Genomic DNA, 19,333 nt, shown 5'->3' with positions numbered 1-19,333 from the left:
TTTTTTTTAACTTTCTTGCTAAAATATACAAAATTAAAGAAAACCGGACAAGTGTCTAAAAGAACCATCGCCATGGCAAGACAGCCGGCCGTGTAAGTAGTCACTCGAGTGACCGTGATCGGAAACACACTAGGACAGCGGTGCGGTCCGCGCTGGGCGCCCCTGCTGCCACCGAGCCGCAGCCCTCGTGGGACATGGGCGGGGCACAGACTGAAGCGGCTCCAGGAGAATGGTCTACACCCAGTTGCCACCAAGCAGCTGGGGACTTCCTGGCAAGCGTGCGCTTCTCAGGCCTCCTTTGTTCTCATTTGCAGAAGGAGAAAATCGGTCTGAGGATCTGACGTCGCCTGCTGAGCTGTAATTGTTCGTGATCCTATATTGCCACCTGGCACCAACTAACTCTGAAAGTGGATCTCCTAGGAGAGGTTTATTGTCCCTCAACATTCAGTTTGACTCAACTAAGTATTTTTCTCTCTCTAAAATCACTGGCCATTTCGAAGCCATGCAATGCATTCGTGTACGTGGCACCTTATCATTGCTCCAGTTAAACAGTAAGGACCTAGGAAGGACCCAGAGGGCTCTGCGTGTGTGACAGGCCTTGAATGATGGAGCACCTAGAAGCGAGATGCAGTTCTTGTAAAACGGGCCCTCAAAGGCAAGAGAGCTGCCCTGTGCAGCCAGAGCTGTGGTTCTGGAAACAGCCAGTGGCAAATAAGAAAGGGCACGTGGGCAGAGCAACTGGCACCACATCTAGAGGAGCGTGAGCCCCTTCCCTCCTGCCATCCCCAACGGTAGGACGCGCTGCCCTGTTATTACTCACACGCACGTGGACACAGCACTTGGCATTTTTTAAGGTATTTCCTCACTCAACAGCTCCTATACTCTGAGAATCAACCACATACTCCCCCTGAGGCAGGTAGGGCAGTACTGTTACTCCCATTTTACACATGAGAAAACAGAGGCCCAGAGACGTGTGAAAAATTTAGCTACTAATGGAAACAGCTGGGCTACAGCCTAGGGGCTCTGGTGCCCACACTGGGTTTGATTACAGTGCAGTACAACATCCTGCTAGAACTAGCTTAGTGGTGCAGTGTTAACTGAAGGCTGGGCAAAGTGTGTTCTGGAGGGTTCCATCCTGGAGATGGATCACTCGAACCATGTGAAATGTACAGCACGGTGAGTTTGCTAATGCCCCAGCCACCAGCATCCTCAGATGAAGCCCTGCGTGCAGCCCAGGCCAACGAAGGTGCTTCCTGTAGAAGTTCTATAGAGTCCCAAGGCACGGAGTCACTCTATCCATGGGGACAACGGGAGTTTCCTAAGTATTTGCCTGTTCTGTTCTACTTTTGGTATAAAACCTAGGGACATCCTACTTGCGATTTTGGAACGAGAACACGCTGAAGTTAATATGCTGTAATACACGTCTAACTTCATGTCCAAAGATAACGTTTGTTTTATTTAAGCCTTGTCGAGGTGGTGGTCATGTTGGTGTGTGCCCAGGCACAAGGGCAGAGATGTGACACGCTCTCCTGCAGGGCCAGGGGAAAGGGCCTCACCCTGGAGATGCCTGAACTCCCCTGGGGAAGGCTGCAGCCCTACCGTCCCTGTCTCTGACGACGGCCACTGGCCTATCCAAGTCACAGCAGCTCCAGCTCTGCCCCACCCTGCACCTCTGCTCACTTCCTTTCCTCACGGAAGGGCTGGGCTTTCTACTGCGCGCAGTTCTGTCTGTCTCAGTGGGTGGAGTCCCCTTCCCTCCTCCCCCATGCCTCGCAGCTAAGTGGTAACCTCCCCACAGGGGCAGAGACGTTGGGAATCTTCATCAGTGTCTTGGAGAAGCTACTGTCCTTCTCCACTGAGGAACAGAATATGTTGCTCTAGCCCTTGTTCCTTGGGAACACCCGTCTTCCTGCCCTGCGTGGATGGCTTGCATCTGAGAGCTTTCACTCTTACAGGACCGTTGACAACCGTTTCAGCCATGCAGGTCCCTGTGGTGGCCGCAGCTCTGTGTACATGGGGTTACCATGGCAACAGAGACTGCTGAGGATGCCACTGGCCGGGAGTGAACCTCCCTGATTCTGCCAACAGGCCAGGACAGCGCCACTAGAGACCGTGGATGCTCACATGAGACATAGGCAATGAAGAGCTGAAAAAGGAAACCCTAAAGAGAGTTTCCTCCAAACTAGGAAAGCTCGTGCTTGGTTTCTATTCCTACTTTCTCTGCTTTTGGACAAGAAGCCACTGCACACTCCCCAATAAGTCCCACCTCCAGGTGCCCCCGGGGGCCGGGGAAACAGGAAGGCGGACAGTGCCTGCCGTGACTACCACTCCCATCTGACAAGTGTGGCAGTTCGCCCACATGCACCTGTGCGCACCCTCCAGCTCCATGCAACAGGTTGTGATGCCAGGTAAGTGCCACCTCGTTCCACATCCTCCTGCCATGTTCCCTCGGGGCCTCGTCCCAGCGGGGAAACCCCACACAGCCAGCCACACAGCAGGAGGGGTGGGAGGGTGGGATGGGATCTGGGGCCACCAGCTTGCTGACCTCCAGGCTGAAGCAGCTCTGGCCTCCTGGCCCGTGGCTCCCGGCGTCCCCATCGGCGCGGCGGTGCAGCTCCCTTGTGGCTCGAAGGCGCAAGCTCTCCCGCTCGTCCCCCCGGGCCGGACCGAGCTGCCACTCTAGCTGCTCTCTCAGTCTGGACTGTGAGGTGCATGGGAGGGATTTTGTTTTGTTTTGTTTTAATTTTAAACAAAAAACACAGGACAAAGGAGTTGGGAGGGAAGAGAAAGAAACAAAAATGGGTAAGGGAGACGACTGAAAAAACTACCAGACGAAGAAAAGCATGACTAGAAACACCAGCTTGAAGACAGTGGCGCAGGAGAGAGGACAGACCGGAGTGAGGATGAGCGGAAGGGTGAGCGGACACGTCTGGAAGCAGACAGACAGGCGGAGCGCGAGACACATGCAGGGGGTGCGTGAGTCCGGAGCCCAGCTGCAAGCACACCGCCCGTGAAGGAACAGAAAACAAGGCTCCTCCTTCCTTACTTGTGGGTCGAGCAGCAAAAGCCATAATCCGGCAGCAGCTGGGCCATGCACCCCAGCGAGGCACAGGGGAGCAGTCCTCGGGAGGCCACTCCGCTCCGCCGCACCCTCGGCTCGGGAGGGCGGCGGGAGCGAGCGGCAGCGAGATTCTCCGGGAGAAACTTCCTCCTCTCGGAGCCGTGCTCTCGCCCCTGCTGGCCTGTCTTCCAGCAGGACACGGCCTGGGCTGCCTAGGGCAGCAAACCCAGGTAGGGATGAGCACGCTCTCAGCGAGTCTGCTAATTATCCTGACTGAGACGCGAGTTTGCACTTGGTCTTAAACTCCGCATTGCTTCTTCATCGGGCAGCTGGTGGTCTGAGACACCAAGAAAGGGGCAAAGCCGGCCGCGTCGATCCCTAGCGCCTCGTGGCGGGCCTTGTGTCTGAGAGCGCCTGTGCACCACGGGCAGCAGCACAGGGAAAAGTAAGAGAGGAAAAAGGAAAAAGAAACAGGAAATAAAAGAGAACTTAAAAAAAAAGAAAGAAAGCCAGCCAACAGAAAGGATTTGGTTGGCCCTCGAGGCTTTAGTACAGTGCGGGCTTGAAATCATGACCACGCGGCGGTGAGCAGCACGAGCCCGAGCGCAGCAATGCCAGCCAGGAGCAGGAAGAGCAAGACGGAGCAGGGAGGCGAAGCCAGGAGCCCCCTTACCTGCAAGTCTGCGCCCAGCTCCTTCCCCAGGTTCCCGATGGGGGAGTCCCGGGACACGGAGGTCACAGTGGAGAGGAAGCTGGAGGACTCTGTGAGGTGGGGCAAGGGCGAGAGGCTGTCCCCCAGCCGGTTCACCTGCTCCAGGAAGGCCTGCAGTTCCTTCCTGAAAGCCTTCATCTTCGCGTTGATGGTGCCCAGCAAGTGGGGCTCGTCCTGGGCACGCTCGCGCTGGACGCCAGGCTCCAAGGCGGCCCCCGTGTCGCAGAGGAAGCTGTCGGTGTCCGTGATGAGCCGCTCCACGGTCCGCTCAAGCCGCTGGGCCTCGTGCTTTATGGTCACCAGGCACTCAGAGTCCTCGCGGGCCTTCAGGAGCTCCACGGGGCATGGCTCGCTGGCCTCCGACGGCTTCCCGCTCCCGAAGCCCGAAGTCTTCTCACACGTCTCCTCTGAGTCGCTCTCGCCACCTACAGGGCCCTCCCGCCTGGGCTGGGGCAGGCGGCCCTCCTCCCCGTCGTCGCTCTCCTTCTTGCCCGCATCACTCTCCGCATCGCTGTCCCGGGGGCTCGGGGCGCGCGGCCCCAGGGGCATGGCCAGGTCGCAGCGCTGGACGCTGGACTGCAGCACGCGGTTGTCGTGCTGCAGCGTCAGCACCTTCCCGCTCAGCTCGCTGATCTGCAGCCTGGCCGACTTCAGCTCCTCCTGCAGGGGCGCCCCGGCCCCGGCACCCTTTCCCTCCCCGAGCCACCCCGGCTCCTGGCGAGGCTCAAACTTGAACTTGCTCAGCTCGTGTGTCAGCTGCCGGTTGTGGTCCTCGATCTCGGATATGGACCTGCGGAGCAGCTCCGCCTCCTCCTCCACAAACTGCAAGTGGCGGCGCAGCTCTGCGGAGGACTCCACGGAGTCGCCGAAGGGTGAGGTAGGAATGCCGGGCGCAGGGTCCCGGCCCAGCCCCTCTCGCTCGTGCTGGCCTCGCGCGTCCTCCATCTCCGCTTTGAGGCCGCGGTTCTCCACCTCCAGCTCCACGATCTTTCGGCCCAAGATGTTGGCTTCCTCCTCCACCAGCTTCAGCCGCAGCTTCAGCTCGGCCTCGCGGGTGCTGGGGGGCCCACCCGCTTCCCCCGTGGGGAGGGGGCTGTCCACGTCGCCGTAGAGGGACTTGTACTTCTGGAGCTCCTGTTCCAGCTCGTCCTTCTCCCGTCCTAGCCTGGCCATTTTCTTGCGCATCAGGGAGGCTTCCTCTTTGGCAAACTGAAGCTGGCACTTCAAATCGGCACTGTCATCCTGCCAGAGAGAACAGCCCGAGAGAGGGGTTATTTGGAAATACCAAATGTTCGTGTTTTTGACGATTCCCCTCGCACCTCGCCCCCAGTACACACGCAAACACACAACACCGATGTTTCCGTCAGTGCGTTTGGTTACCCGGAGAAAGAGCCGACACAAGCAGAGGTGCAGAAGGGGCCTGGGAAAGGCTGCAGCTTGTTGCTTTGTCACGGAGACGGAAGAAACCAAGACGCTGGTTGGGAAAAAACGTGCACATGAAAACCATCACACAAATTGTGAGTGAAGAAGGAGAAAATGAAATGAAACCTAACACCCACCAGTAACACGTGACCCTTCGGTACCGTGGATCTATCTGGTCAGTCACCAGCACGGGTGAGAGAGACCAGAACCCTCGCCAGAGCCCGGCACAGGCAAGCGGACTTGGGCCACATCCACCCTGCTGCACTCACTCCCTCCCCCATCCAAAGTGGCAGTGACCCACAGGTACCGCCAGGATGGGAGGGCCAGGTGACCCCAAGACAGAGCCCAGCTTTTCCCGACCTGCTGAGGTGTGTGAGCCAGGGCAATCTGCCTCCCTCCCTCCTGGTCTCCCCAGCCCCAAAGTCCCACAAGAATGACATGATGACAAGAAAATGAGGTGATCAGTGACGAGCAGGAGGGTGCTTTGGAAGTCCAGGTGCTTGCTGAGTCGGTCCCCAGCTCTGACGGCTGCTGCAAACCCAGACACCTGTCTACTCACGCCTCCACCACGCAAACGCAACCTCAGAGCCCTTGCCCGTGTGCCCTTCCCTGTAATTACTGTAACGCGGCAGGAAGTGACACTCAGAGACCAAAGGCCAGGAGTTAAGTGTTGGGTGGAATCAAGTGTTTTAGAACCTGAGAAGGGGTCCTCATCGGGACACCAGGGGAATACCAGTGGGTTCTCGAGGGTCCCCGAAGCTGACTCTGCTGCTCACAGCCGCATTGCTCGGCTGAGATCAAGAAGGCATTTTGGAAACAACTGCAAAGTCAAGTCTGCTGTGCCAGCGCTGGTCTCCCTGCTTTGAAGCTATGCGAACTCTCTGTCTTGGTCTTACAAAAATGTTTTGCTATTCACGTTCAGGGAATGGGAAAAATGACTATTTCACTAGTCACTGATCTTCGACTGGCTATCAGAAGTTCCGAAAGGCTTCCCCCATCACACGGAGGAACTGCGGGAGTCAAGCCCCGTTGGCCCCAGGGGTGGAGAGAGATCCACCAAACTGCTCTCCAGGCCTGTCAGCTGTGCTCTGGAACAAGTCAACCCTCTGGAAGAGAATTAACGCGTTCACATCAGCATTTGTGCTCATGATGCGGCTTTTACACTCAGAGAACGTGGCTTGTTCTCTGCCATATTCTTGTTGCACACTCATGTGGCAGGAAGATACACAAACCCCTCCCTTGGGCCTCCCAACTTTCCTCCTCCCACTCTGCCTTGATCCCTCCTCCCCCACCACAAACCCCATGGAAAGGGAGAAAATGATGTGACAAGGACTCAGGGGAAGACCCACAGCCAAATGTGCAGCAGTGCCACGTGGGAAGCACGCTCTGGCACTATCTCTGCGCCCTTGGAGGGACAACATGCCTGTTGGCATCCACTTGGCCAAGGTTAAAAATGGGTCCTGCTGGACTTGGGGTTAAACCTGCTGCCTGGAATCCTAGCTTTGCCCTGACATTGTCCAGGGGACTTGGGCTAATCACAGAGCCCTGGTGAACCTGTCTCTTTATGTCTAAGGCAGGATGCTCGTCCAACCACAAGGTCGTTGTGAAGGTCAAATAAAATAATGTACAGCAAAGTGGTTTGTATATGATAAATTACCACATTCTAGCTTGCTGAAATTAACTTTGTTCTTTGTCTGAAACACAATTAATATTGGGGAAAGAGGCCAGTAACTCTGTCTTTATTTTTCCCCTCCTTGTACATTAGGAGAATAACATGTGTGTCACATCGTCTTCAGGTTCTAAGAACTTATGACAGTAAGGATTTGGTTTGGTTTTGGTTAGGCAGACATAAAAAGTACTTCTGTGGCTAACTCGAAACAAGGCTATCCATCCTACTCAACTACTGAGCAAACGGGTTATCACTACTGCTGAGGACATTTTTTTAAAAGGGCCTACGTAGACTACAAGGGCTGTAAAAGACACATACTGTGTTTAATCCTAATACTAAAGGAAAAGCATGTGTGTTTACTTGTTCATTCATTCTTTCAGTGCATATTTATTGAGTACCTACTAGGTACCAGAAATTGACATGCTACTTTAAACAACCCCAGCTTCTTGTAACTTTTAAAAGTAGAAGAATTAAAAGCACCTTTTCAATTTTCCATTAAATATAAATTTGCAAGACATCCAAAAATACGAGACAGGTCTCTGTTGTTCACATGAAGGAATGGAGTTTAAATTAAGCTGAAATGCATATCAGTGGAGACAGAATGTAAGTATTTTGCAAATAAATTGGATTGGAAGTTAAAAGCTCAGAGCTGGAAGACAGGGGATGCCATCAACCCCATCACGAACTTGGGAGCCAGTGTGTATTCACCGTCCCAATCGCCTAAATCACCCCATCTCCACCTGTGCAGCAGGGAAGTCCGCAGCAGCAGACATCACTGGAAAGTACGTCGTTCAGCCACAGGAAAAACTCGGCCCCGCCCTCTACCCACCTCCAGCCCGGAGCTCAAGACTGGGCTAGACCACGGGGTGGACAGGGCCACCTGCTGTGACTAGTGTCCTGACTCTACTTCCATGCAGACTTGTGGCTGGCGAGGCTTTGAAGTGGCGGGGGCCAGGCCGGGAGGGGTGGACCCAGCACAACTGCCTGCGCAGTTCCGGAAGTCTCATCTCAAACAAGCGTCTGGATCATGGACTCGCGGGCCGTCTCCCTGAGGGTCTCCCGCAAAGGCTGAACTGAGAAGTTGGGAGAGGGGCGCAGGATCTCTAACAAGGGTCTTACGCGCTTATCTGCACCCCCTTATGCCAGTAGGAGATCCCATGCAGCCCTCAATCACCCTGATTTCAGGAAACCTTCAACTTCACACCGTTCCCTCCATCCACCATCCCCTGCAAGTCTCACTGTAGCCAGAACAATTCTCCTCGTCGCCTCGAACCTAAACCCAGGTCAGTGAAAGCAGCAAGGTTCTATGACATACACTAACGAGGGTCCGGCTGGTATATTACCTGAGGATTGATAAAATGTCCCAAAAGTCTTCTTGTTCCTTAAAGAAAGAAGCTATACAAACACCAAGGATTCTAACACGGGATCAGAGCATGCTGCCATTTCGACGCGGCACCCACGCATGCACAACGAGGCCTGCCACCAAGACTGAAGCAGTTTCTGAAATACAGACAATCCTGAATCCAGGGGGAGTGTGTATTCAATGAAGGGGTCAGACTTGCTCGTGAGGAGGCTGCGGCAGGGCCCGCTGCGCCTGCCAGGCGGCGTGTGGGAGGGGGAGGCCCCAGGGAAGCCGAGCTTGGCCTGTTCTTGGGGGCTGGGGGGCTCCTTCCAATAAGATGGGGCATCACAGCCTCGGCGCAGGAGGCTGGACACTCATCTTATCTCGCAACAGAGACTTTCTAAAACTCTGCCAAGACTCTAGGGGAGGGGTCCAGGCCGCATCCTAAACTTAAGGATGTCAAGCTCTGGTTTCGTGAGCTCATCGGCTCGCGCCAGGAATGCAGCAGGAAAGCAGAAGATCAAGTCAGACTTTCCAGGACGCGATTCCCGCTGCGGGCAGAGAGGGTAAGCGTGGCATGGAGGGAGACACGCACGGGGCCCACCACCATCACCACCAGCGGGAAAGGCCTTGTCAAGCATCAGAAATATATTCCATGTGTATATATTCTCTGGCTTGTAAGCCTGCCATCTAGCCAGCGGCCCGAGCGGCTGTCTGCTCGCGTGCCTACCTTGCGCCAGGGCGCCAGTTTCCTTTGAGTTTTGGTCGCAGACCTGCAGTTCCCAAGGCGCTCCAGTCCACCATTCTGCTGAACAGAAACTCCCTTCTCAATAACCCTGTGGGCTAAGGGGGGCAGCCCTACACGTCCCAGGTAGCAGGACTCTGACGCCTGCAGAGGGGCTGCGGCTCCTGTCCTCGGCCTGTTTCACCCGCAGGCGAATGCAATTCCATGCTGTTCCTTTCACAGTGGGGCAGAAATTCCCCTTTTAAGGAAAAGATCTTCCTCGGTCAGGAGCCAGTTAATGAGAAAGGCCCAGGAGGGTGTAAGCGCCCAGCAGTGGGCAGCGGACTTTCATTTTCCTGTGATTAGTGGATTCCAAAGTGAGATGCGGGGGGGTGGAGAGGATGGAAGGGAAAAGTTAATCTTCAGCATTTCTGCTGCTCACATGGGCCTGGCCCTCCTGGAATGACATTCCGGGCTTCAGTGAGTTTGGAGAATGGAGAAACCAGATGGCATCCTTAAGAAGCGAGCTCCCAGGGACAGGCTTTGGTCTCTCTAATTACTACTTGCTCTCAGAGTTCAGTGAGCTGATATCCCAATGACACCTTTGTTCTCCCCAACACCTAATACTAACAGTGATTTTTTTAAGAAAGAAGAAAGGAATCCAGTAAAACAACTTTTCAGAAAAGCTAAGAAAGTTTTGAAGAACACATACCATGTACATAGAAAGAGCTAAGCTTTTTGTAACATTTCTCAGCTAGAATATTTTACTTTCAATTAGGACAATTTAAGATATTTTCGGCTTGCACATTAAGAAAAAAACAACACTCAAAACAATGGCTTATGAACAACCCAAACTTCAGCAGCTGTATTATTTTATTTTACTATGTGCGTGACTTTGAAGGCCATGACACTTTTTACCAGTTATGAGGACTGCCAGGCCCCTGAACAACACCAATTCTGTTTCACACAAAGCTGGTTTGTTCTTCTCTTTCCTGGAGAAATCACCAGCTTATCAGTGCAAGAAAGAAACAGAAGGGAGGAGCTTTGGGTTTGGAAAGAAATGTTCACTCCATGGAGGTTTTGAATGAGTCCAAATGTTTTGTCAGGTAATGTTTCTTTGAGTTTTAAAGGCAAAGCTACGTTTTGAGAAAATTCAAAACGAGGTGATTTCTTCTTTAGGAGATATAACATTGGAACGAAAACCTCTGCTTACCTGGTTAAAGGTTTTCTTCTCTTTGTACGTTTCCCGGCTGCCTCGTCTTTTCAGGGAACTCTGAAATAGATCCAAGTGACATTCTGTTACCCAGGGGGTCACATGTAACAGCCACCATAGGTGGACATCGTCCCCAGGTGGGAACACACGCAGTTGACGAAGGCTGTTTTCCGCTAAAATCAGGGAACAACTTAGAGTCAATATTTACATGCAGTAGGTAAGTCTGGGGAGATGTTTGAATCCTCATTATTGCATTTGGGGTATTCCTGACTCATTCAGTTTAATGACAAAGCAGGTGGCTGGATAATTTGTACCAGTGCAGAGAAGGCAAGAAGAGGAGAAAGGTAGCAAGTTTTGGAAACACATAAGTAATATTTCTGGAGCTGGTTTATCTTCCAAATTATGTTTTGTTGGAGCTAATATCAAAATTAATTGTTGCTTCCTTCATGGCCAAATAAAAAAGTGATAGGGAGAGAAGGACGGCCCTTGTTTATGGGGAAAACTTAATCTAGGTTGCAGAATTCTGGAAAAATCCACGGCCATTCATGATTAAGCCTCCATCTTAAAGATCTCATAGCGTTTATAATCAATTCTCACATGAAGCGGCCTAGCTGTGTCCTACAGCGGGGCGGGGGTGGGGGTCCCTGCCTAGTTTTACGTCACAGGTGCACCGTTGCCTGGTCCACGCAAGACATTGCACGTGTGTCTGAAATACAAGCAGGAGCATGAATAAAAGAGCCCAGGATGTCTGCAACAGACTAGCGGGGAGCCAGGACAGTGCCTGCTAAGGGGAAGTGTGAAGACAGAAAGAAGATGACCGGAAGATGAGTGAGAAACACCCTGGAGGAATATGAAGGGATGTGTAGCCTCTTAGTCTGAAAAGATTAAGTTAATCCTGAGGCAAGCTGGAAGCAAGCAGGGGGGAAGGAAAGGAAAGCTCTGTTGGCCCCATTCAGATCTTGGCGGGGCAAAGAGGTTCTCCTGGACCTCATCTTGGGGTGGGCTCGCAGCCCCGACTCTCGGCTGCATTCCTGCGCTGCTGCCCTATCAGAGCAGTGTGCAAAGGAGGTTCTCCTGCAAGCCGCTTATATCCCAGTTAAGCGCATTCACTCAGCACCATTCACGACTTAGGAGTCTCACTCTTAGAAGGCCAGGCCTTGGCATTTATTGGAGGAATTCTAGGTGAAGAAACAATTAAATTCTAGCTGCCCCTCTAGGAAGCTGGAGACCTGGCTGACAAAGGGGGATGGAGCCCCAGCTGCGGAAGCAGCCTTGTTTCCTTTAGTCTCTTTGGCAAAGTGAGTCAAACACGGAGAGAACCTTAGTCTCTCCCGGCAGGTAAAGCGAAGGCTGTCTTAAGAGCGGCTTGAGCTCTCCCGCCGTAGCGAGAGGGTTTTCACCCTCACGCTTCAGTTAGGGAGTGTCCTTTCCTGGAATGAGCTGAGTGAGGGGAACGTTCCTGATGATTTGCCATGGAGAGGAGTTACAGGAAACAAGTTGGGACAGCCTGTCCCCAAGCGTCACCTACGGGACTGGATTCCAGGACCGTAACGCGAGTGCGGAGCCTGCTGCCCGCGATCTCCCACAGGACCGAATACAGAGTCTGCACGTGCGGAGAGAAAGCGACGTATGTGGAAGTGAAACGAAAGCTAGAAGTGGAGACAAAAGTTTCTTAAAATCTCTGCAGAACCATGGGCGGCTGCGCTTGATGCTGGAGGCCGGGGCACATTCTGGGTGGGGAGAGGGTGAAGACAGGAGCCTCAGCCTGCCTCATGTGTCTTCTCCCCTTGCTGATGGGCTGTCACCTGCAGCCCCCGTCCTGTGACCCTCCAGCAAATCACGGAACAGGCAGGGAGTCATGGAATCCCCGACACAGACCCCATCCACAATGGCAACTAGAATGAAAGACGCTGCAAGGATTAAAGTTAACTGGAAATTTGCAGGGCCTGCATGAGGGAAACCACAAAACTGTGGGGAGCAACACACAGTAATGCTTGATGCTGCCTGATGGGAAGCTTTGTGTTATTTATACAGACGTCTGTCCCGTTTCTCCCAAACCATCTTGTAAGCACGGTGTCATTTTAACCAAATTCCTCTCTCTCTACATATATCTGCACATAATATATAATATATATACAAATATACACACACTGTCTGTAAGGGTGATGAGAGGATGGAAGGATTTGACAAAGTGAAAACTCTGCAGGGCCCAGTGGCGTGGGTCTATAGTCCCAGCTACTGGGGAGGCTGAGGCGGGAGGATGGTGGAAGTCCAGGAATTAGAGTCCAGCCTGGGCAACGCAGCAAGACCTGTCTCAAAAAATATATATATGTAGTCATTAAGAACAGGAGCTGGCAAACTATGGCTCTCAGGACAAATCAACCCATGGCCTGTTTCGTAAACAAGGCTTAATTAGAACACAGCCTGATTTACTATTGTCCGCGGCTGCTTTGCACTGCGGGGGCAGAGCTGAACACCAGTGACAGGCCATTAAGGCCTGCAAAGCCTGAAGTATTTACTATCTGGCCCTTTTCAGAAAAAGTTTGCTGATCCCTCATCTAGAAAAATAAAATTAGTGAAAATAGCCAAGAACACTTTGGAAAGGAAGAATAATGACAGTAGGTTTGTACTAAACACAGATACTATAATGGTTTGGTGCTGGTACAAGAATAAACAGATTAGTGGAACAAAACAGAAAGCTCAGAAATAGATTCAAGAATATATGGGATTTTAACAATCAATACAGATAGCATTTCAAACTAGTGAGGAAAGAATGAGCTATCTGGTATATGTTGGTGAAACAACTGTATAAAAATTACGTGATCCAAAAAAAAGTGAGATCCAATTCATACTACACATGAAAATAAATCCTAGATGAAGTAAACTTTAGATTCAAAAAACCATAAAGGAACTAGGGGAAAAAAAGATGAATTTCTGTTTGTTCTTGGGGGATGGCCTTTACAAACACAGAAACAAAAGCAGAAACAGCCAGGGAAAAGATGAACAGATTGGTGACATTTTTAACTTCTCAAAAAAATATATCAAAAGAAACCACTTACAGTATTAAAAGGCAAATGATAAACTGGAAAAATATTTTTCTAACACATGACAAACATAAGAGTAATATCTTGAAAGCAATAGAAAAATCATCTTAATAAGAAAATAAACAAATGGCCAATAAATACGATTACCAGTGTTTGTTAAAACAAGACATCATTTTTTTTTCCCTTAGAGATTTACAGACTCAAAAAAAGCAGGGCACACAGTGCTGGCAAGAGCCGGAGGAGGCAGGCACTTCCAGGCTGACGAACGGGCGGGCGCGCCATGTGGCCTTTCGGGAGCAACTCTGTCGTACAGGCGCACAGGTGCTGAGGCAATAATTCCACCTCTGGACCGCGCCCTAAGGACAACGCAGACGTGGGTGCCAAGACTTATGGGTAATGCTCATCATAGCACCATTTATAATAGTACTCGAGTACCGTGTATATATTTTATTGTATATATTTAAGGTGTACAACATGATGTTTTGATATACTTATCTTGATATGCATACATATAATGGACTGATTACTATAGCAAAGCAAATTAACATACACAAATAGTTATGTTTCTTTTTTCTTTATCTTTCTTTTTTTTTGTGGTAAGAGTCCCTAAAATCCACTTTCTTGACAAATTACCACTATACTATACTATATTATTAATTATAGTCCTCGCGTTGTACACTAGATCTCTAGATACAATGATGGTTTTGAAGAATATTTAAAGATATGCTCACAATACATTAAAAGGAAAATGCACGTTACAGACAGCATGTATTTTGTGATCTCAAGACGACTAAAATATAAATATATGTATTATATGTGATATACATATATAGTTACAGTGGTATAGTTTGGATGTCTGGCCCCTCCAAATCTCATGTTGAAATGTGGTCCCCAATGTTGGAGGTGGGGACTGGTGGGAGGTGTTTGGGTCATGGGGCAGATCCTCATGAATGCCTTGGTGCCTTCCCATGGTCATGTCTGAGTCCTCGATTCATTAGTTCACCAGGACCTGGTTGTTTAAAGAGCCTGGCCCCACCTCCTCCCTCTCTGCTCCCTCTCTCCCCATGAGACACGACAGCTCCCCCTTGCCTTCTGCCTTGGTTGGAAGCTCCCTGGAGCCCTCACCAGAAGCAGACACTGGCGCCATGCTTCTTGTACAGCCTGCAGAACCGTGAGCCAAATAAACCTCTTTTGTTTATAAATTACCCAGCCTCAGGTATTTCTTCATAGCAACACAAAACAGACTAACACAGTTAGGAAAGTGGACTGGAGGGGTATACACCAAAATGTTAAATAGTGATCAACTTCAGGTGATAGAATGATATGTGATTTCAGTGTTCTTTCAGTCCCTAAATTATCTACAGTGAGTACTATTTCCTTCAAAATGAAAAAAAAAAAAAAAATGAAAGCCAGGAAATTAAAACCTGTATTCTAAAGATGTTGGAGAAAAGGGATTATCACCAGTCTCCCATATAGGATTGCAATGGCAATTCCCTGGAAGTTATTCACCAATTTCTTGGTCCTTCAAATATAACCCATACATATATAGTTGGTTAAAAAGGCCAGGAAGCGCCCTGAGGGTTGGGGAAACTGGCCAGGTGCCCCGCTGCACTAAAGGTCTCCAGGCATATGGTCCCCTGGACAAGCATCAAGCAATCCTGAGGAACAGCCACCGCCCTCCAGCACGGGCGAAGTAGTCTCCTCACTGGCCACCTGCCAGAGCCCTGTCCAGTGTAGAGTGCTGGGTGCCAAGAGACCCGGGGCAAAAGGACCCTGGGGGGAGGACAATTTGTGTGAGCATTATTCATGCCCCGCTTATTCCTCTGGATGACTCAGAGATCCAGTGGAGAGTCTCTTCCGAGGAACAATGAGGGGTCAATGCAGACGATCAAATAAACTGAAGCCAGAATGCAGCTTTGCCTGGTGATTAATTCTAGTCTGATCAACTGCCAGCAAATCAACCCCACATTCCTACTGAAAGAAAAAAAATTAAGTTTGTGAATCCATTCAGAGTCCATCTAAGGCCGATGCATTTGCTGAGTATTGAATATAATTAAATAAAATATGAAGATAGGCAACTTACACTTCCATGTCAATTCTTAATGCTTCCTATTTTAAGCGAGCCAATTTCTTCCAAGTAATTTCAGAAAAACTGACAAGCTCTCAATTGCTAAAGTGTCTCAGAGACAGATTCTGGAAGTCTAAATTTTTTTATTTAATTTAGATTGGTAATAAAAGGAGGCAAGTAAAAATTAGGACACTGCAAATCATAGAGTCAGTATGGGAAAAAGAACATAGATGTAAGCTGGTAATTTGCAGAAGTCTTATAGATTCTTATTATTTAGAAAGTTTGTAGTTTTTTTGGCTGGTTTATAGCACACACAGGTATAAAATCAGATCAAGGCAATGAAGACGCAGAGGTCTTTTTCCTTTTGGGAGGAAGTTATCAAGATTCTTTCACTCATATCAAAGTTCTCATCTGAGTTCATGAGATGTGAAGGACGAGAATTATTATTAATAGCTTCTCATTCAGACAAAAGCACTAGGTCCTGGCTGGAGGAGGCCTCCCCCCTTCTCCTCTTCACTCACCCCTTCGACAGCGCCCAGGGAGACCGGGTCCCTCCGCACCAAGCAGTTGCTGCACTCGCACTGAAGGTCCCCTTCAGGACCCCATAGTCATAACCCCCTCTCAGATCCAGCAGAAAACCCTCCATGGCCATAATGCAAAGGAAACCCTTTTTCCTTGGTCCTGTAAAGAGGACAGTGATGATATTAACAACCACCATGCGTTGGGCACTTACTCATGCCAGGCACGATGCTAAACTCTTTCTTTACATAAACATCTGTTATGGCCTAATTGTTTGCGTCTCCCCAAAATTCGTATGTTGAAGCCGTGATGTACGGTATTAGGAGGTGAGGCCTTGGGGAGGTAAGTAGGTTTAGATGAGACCCCGAGGGTGGAGCCCCCATGATGGGATCAGTGTCCTCATAAGAAAAGGAAGAGACCCCGAGCCTCCTTTGTCCGCCATGTCAGGATTCAGCGGGAAGGTGGCTTTCTGCAAGCCAGGAAGAGGGTCCTCACCAGAACCCAATGGTGCCGACACCTTGATCTTAGACTTTGCAGCCTCCAGAACTGTCAGAAATAAATGTGTGTTGTTTAATCCCCCAGCCTGTGGTATTTTGTTGTAGCGGCCTGAGCTGACTGAGGCAATGTCTAATCTAGTTCAATTCTTACAAGAGCCCGGAAAGGCGTATATTACTAACAGTGATTAACAGACAAGAAAAACAAAACACAGCAAAAAGTTAGGTAATGTCTTGTTCATGTGGCTCTAGGGAAAAAAAAGTTAGGTAATGTTTCAAGGTCCCCCAAATTTGGAGATGGGACACCAACCTGAGCCCAACCCCAAGACTGGGCCCTTGGACGCTCAGAGCTATTTTCCAGGGCCTGTACAGCCCAATCTCCCAACGTTTGGCTGTTTTCATTTTTTGTTTTCTTCAGGTTTCTGAGCCCCAAATTGCTGAGTTTTCACACCCAAAAAAATCTCTGCCTTTCTTTAGCAAAAGCGCACAAAGAACTATTATAGGAATGGTTGCAAATTGCTGCATTCATGAGGTACCTCATGGCTATGAAATCGTATGTGCTGGCACTTGTTGACTTCTGAGAGGATCTGAGGCTGCAGACAGCAGAAGTCCTTATTTGGAAAAGTAAGACAGAAAACTATTATTGGAGGACAAAATACCACAAAGTAAATGGGGAAAAGAGAAGGAAAATTACACTGAGACACTTGGCTGAAGAAAGGCACAGTCAGAAGTCAGAGCGTGGCTGGGGATTTCCTGCGGCCAGGACCAAGGGGGAAGGGCCAAGGGCAACAGCACCACCAGCAAGTGCAAGGTTCAGGGCCAGCAGGCCCCCCGGGACGGAAAGAGACCAGCACACCCAATCTATCAAACGCCACTTTCTCCAGGGAAAAGAACACAATGATAACAACCACAGGTCATTGCACAAGCAACTCTGGGGAACCTGACATACATTTGCTTGCAATAGGGCTGGTCAATTCATTTGAAGCCTTGGGGACATATATCTTGAAGCCTAGTCATTGGAAAATTGCTGGCTAAAACTACCACATGGTAGTCTGAACCGACAAGCACAAAATAAACTAAACTGAAGATGGTAAAGTAAAATTGTAAATTATAATAAATACACAAAGAAACATTGAAACTGATGACCATCGCAGAACCATAATAATGACTGCACCAAAAACAAAGTACCCTTCCCCCAAATTCCAAGAATCCCAACTCTTGAATGTGCACAAACATGTAGGTACTCGGCAACACCACCAAGCATCGTATGAAATATCGAACTATTTAACAGAATGCACATTTCAGAAGCTCCTACTGACGCACTCAGTAGGTAACCAGTACGTGGCCCTGGGGCATTCATCAAAGTTGAAAAACTGTGCACATATATGCCACGTGCTTGTAAGAACTGGAGATAACATTGTGTCTTTTTAAAGTTAATCTGTTTCTGGCCCTCCCACTAGTCTGTAAGGAAATCTACCAGCCCGGGAGGACAGACAAATTATTTCCTAATCTAATGAAATAATGAAAACAAAGCCAAAAAATCAAACAAATAGATAATGTATTAAAATGTTGCCCTCTTTTCAGAGAAAATGTATCACTCATTTTTTTTCAGATGCATTTAATATGAAAAATTGTAGTTTGTTTAACTTTCAAAGAAAAGAGCACATGAGAAAGTTCTGAGTTGGTGGGGCGCGGTGGCTCACGCCTGTAATCCCAGCACTCTGGGAGGCCGAGGCGGGGGGATCGTTTGAGCTCAGGAGTTTGAGACCAGCCTGAGCAAGAGCGAGACCCTGTCTCTACTAAAAAAATACAAAGAAACTAGCTGGACAACTAAAAATATATATAAAAAATTAGCCGGGCATGGTGGCGCATGCCTGTAGTATCAGCTACTTGGGAGGCTGAGGCAGGAGGATCGCTTGAGCCCAGGAGTTGGAGGTTGCTGTGAGCTAGGCTGACGCCACGGCACTCTAGCCCGGGCAACAGAGCCAGACTGTCTCAAAAAAAAAAGAAAAGAAAAGAAAAGAAAAATTCTGAGTTAAGCCTGGTGCTATTGTATAATAATCACACCCTACAGACCTTCTAATTTGACTTTGAGTGTCACCCTAAATGACAGAGTGCACCATTACACCAGTAAAACTTTGCACACAGTTGTCAAAATTCGGAGAATGTAAACTTAAGATCTGTGCTTTTCAGTAGACGTAAATTAGCTCAAAAAAAGTATAAACAAAAATTGAGGTCTAGTTAACAATGTGTACTTTGGGGAAAGTGAATGGGTGTCAACAATCTATTTTCAAATGCACCAAAAATAAGATGGGTGAATAGGTAAACAGATGGTTAGACAAGCAGATACATGATAAAACAAGTATAGTAAAATGTTAACATAGACTATAAGTGGTGGGTATCTGATGTGTTCATTGTAAAATTCTTTAAAATTTGCTATATGTTTGAAATTTTTCATAATAAAATGTTGGGAAGAAAAACATTAGGCAGGTAAGTTTTAATTTTCACTAAAAATTGTTAATACATAGCCATTAAAACTATGATCACTAAAAATTTTTAGTGATGGGAAATTTTTCATAAAACATCAATCTTTTAAATGTAGGGTAAAAAAACATATACTTAATATAATCTCAACAAGATTAAATATTTTTGGTCTTGGAAATTTTTGGAGGCAAATACACTATGACGCTAACAGTCTAATCAATGGGGAATAGAATTATGGGTGATTTTATGTTTTTGTTTACAGATGTTTTTTGTATTCCCTCAGACAGTAAAAATTAGTATGTATTAATTTTAATTTTTCAAATCAGAAAGGATGTCATTTTTTAAGGGCAATGGGATTGACCCGGCGAAATGCAAACGTCTGCACACCCCCATTAAACCTGTGCTCCGCCTCACCTGAAGCAACGGGTGAAAGCGAGGGACCCTGGGAGCTCAGGCCAGACAGAATCGAACAGGAGATTAAACTGGAGGATTAACCTCCAGGCAGGATTAGCTCTGTGCTCCAGGGATCATCAGATACAGCTCCAAACAGAGGACAAAGTAGGGCCTAACGGACATGTCAG

At 48.9% G+C, this 19,333-nt stretch overlaps 1 protein-coding gene across 1 annotated transcript in view; it reads right to left on the bottom strand.

Annotated features, from left to right (window-relative positions):
* MTCL1 (microtubule crosslinking factor 1) overlaps nucleotides 1–19,333 on the bottom strand; it is a 126,706-nt gene that overhangs the window by 37,756 nt on the left and 69,617 nt on the right. Inside the window, exons 4-6 of the mRNA XM_012648378.1 lie at nucleotides 10,144–10,203; nucleotides 3,735–5,015; nucleotides 2,546–2,701 (exon numbers count right to left, since the gene is read on the bottom strand). Of these exons, the coding sequence (XP_012503832.1) occupies nucleotides 2,546–2,701; nucleotides 3,735–5,015; nucleotides 10,144–10,203 (1,497 nt within the window). The remainder of the gene's footprint in view (nucleotides 1–2,545; nucleotides 2,702–3,734; nucleotides 5,016–10,143; nucleotides 10,204–19,333) is intronic.

The sequence above is a fragment of the Propithecus coquereli genome, unplaced genomic scaffold (assembly GCF_000956105.1).
Source record: "Propithecus coquereli isolate 6110/MARCELLA unplaced genomic scaffold, Pcoq_1.0 Scaffold283, whole genome shotgun sequence".
Lineage (NCBI taxonomy): Eukaryota > Metazoa > Chordata > Mammalia > Primates > Indriidae > Propithecus > Propithecus coquereli.
Note: the sequence above shows the minus strand (reverse complement) of the source record. Positions and strands in the feature narration are given on the sequence as shown.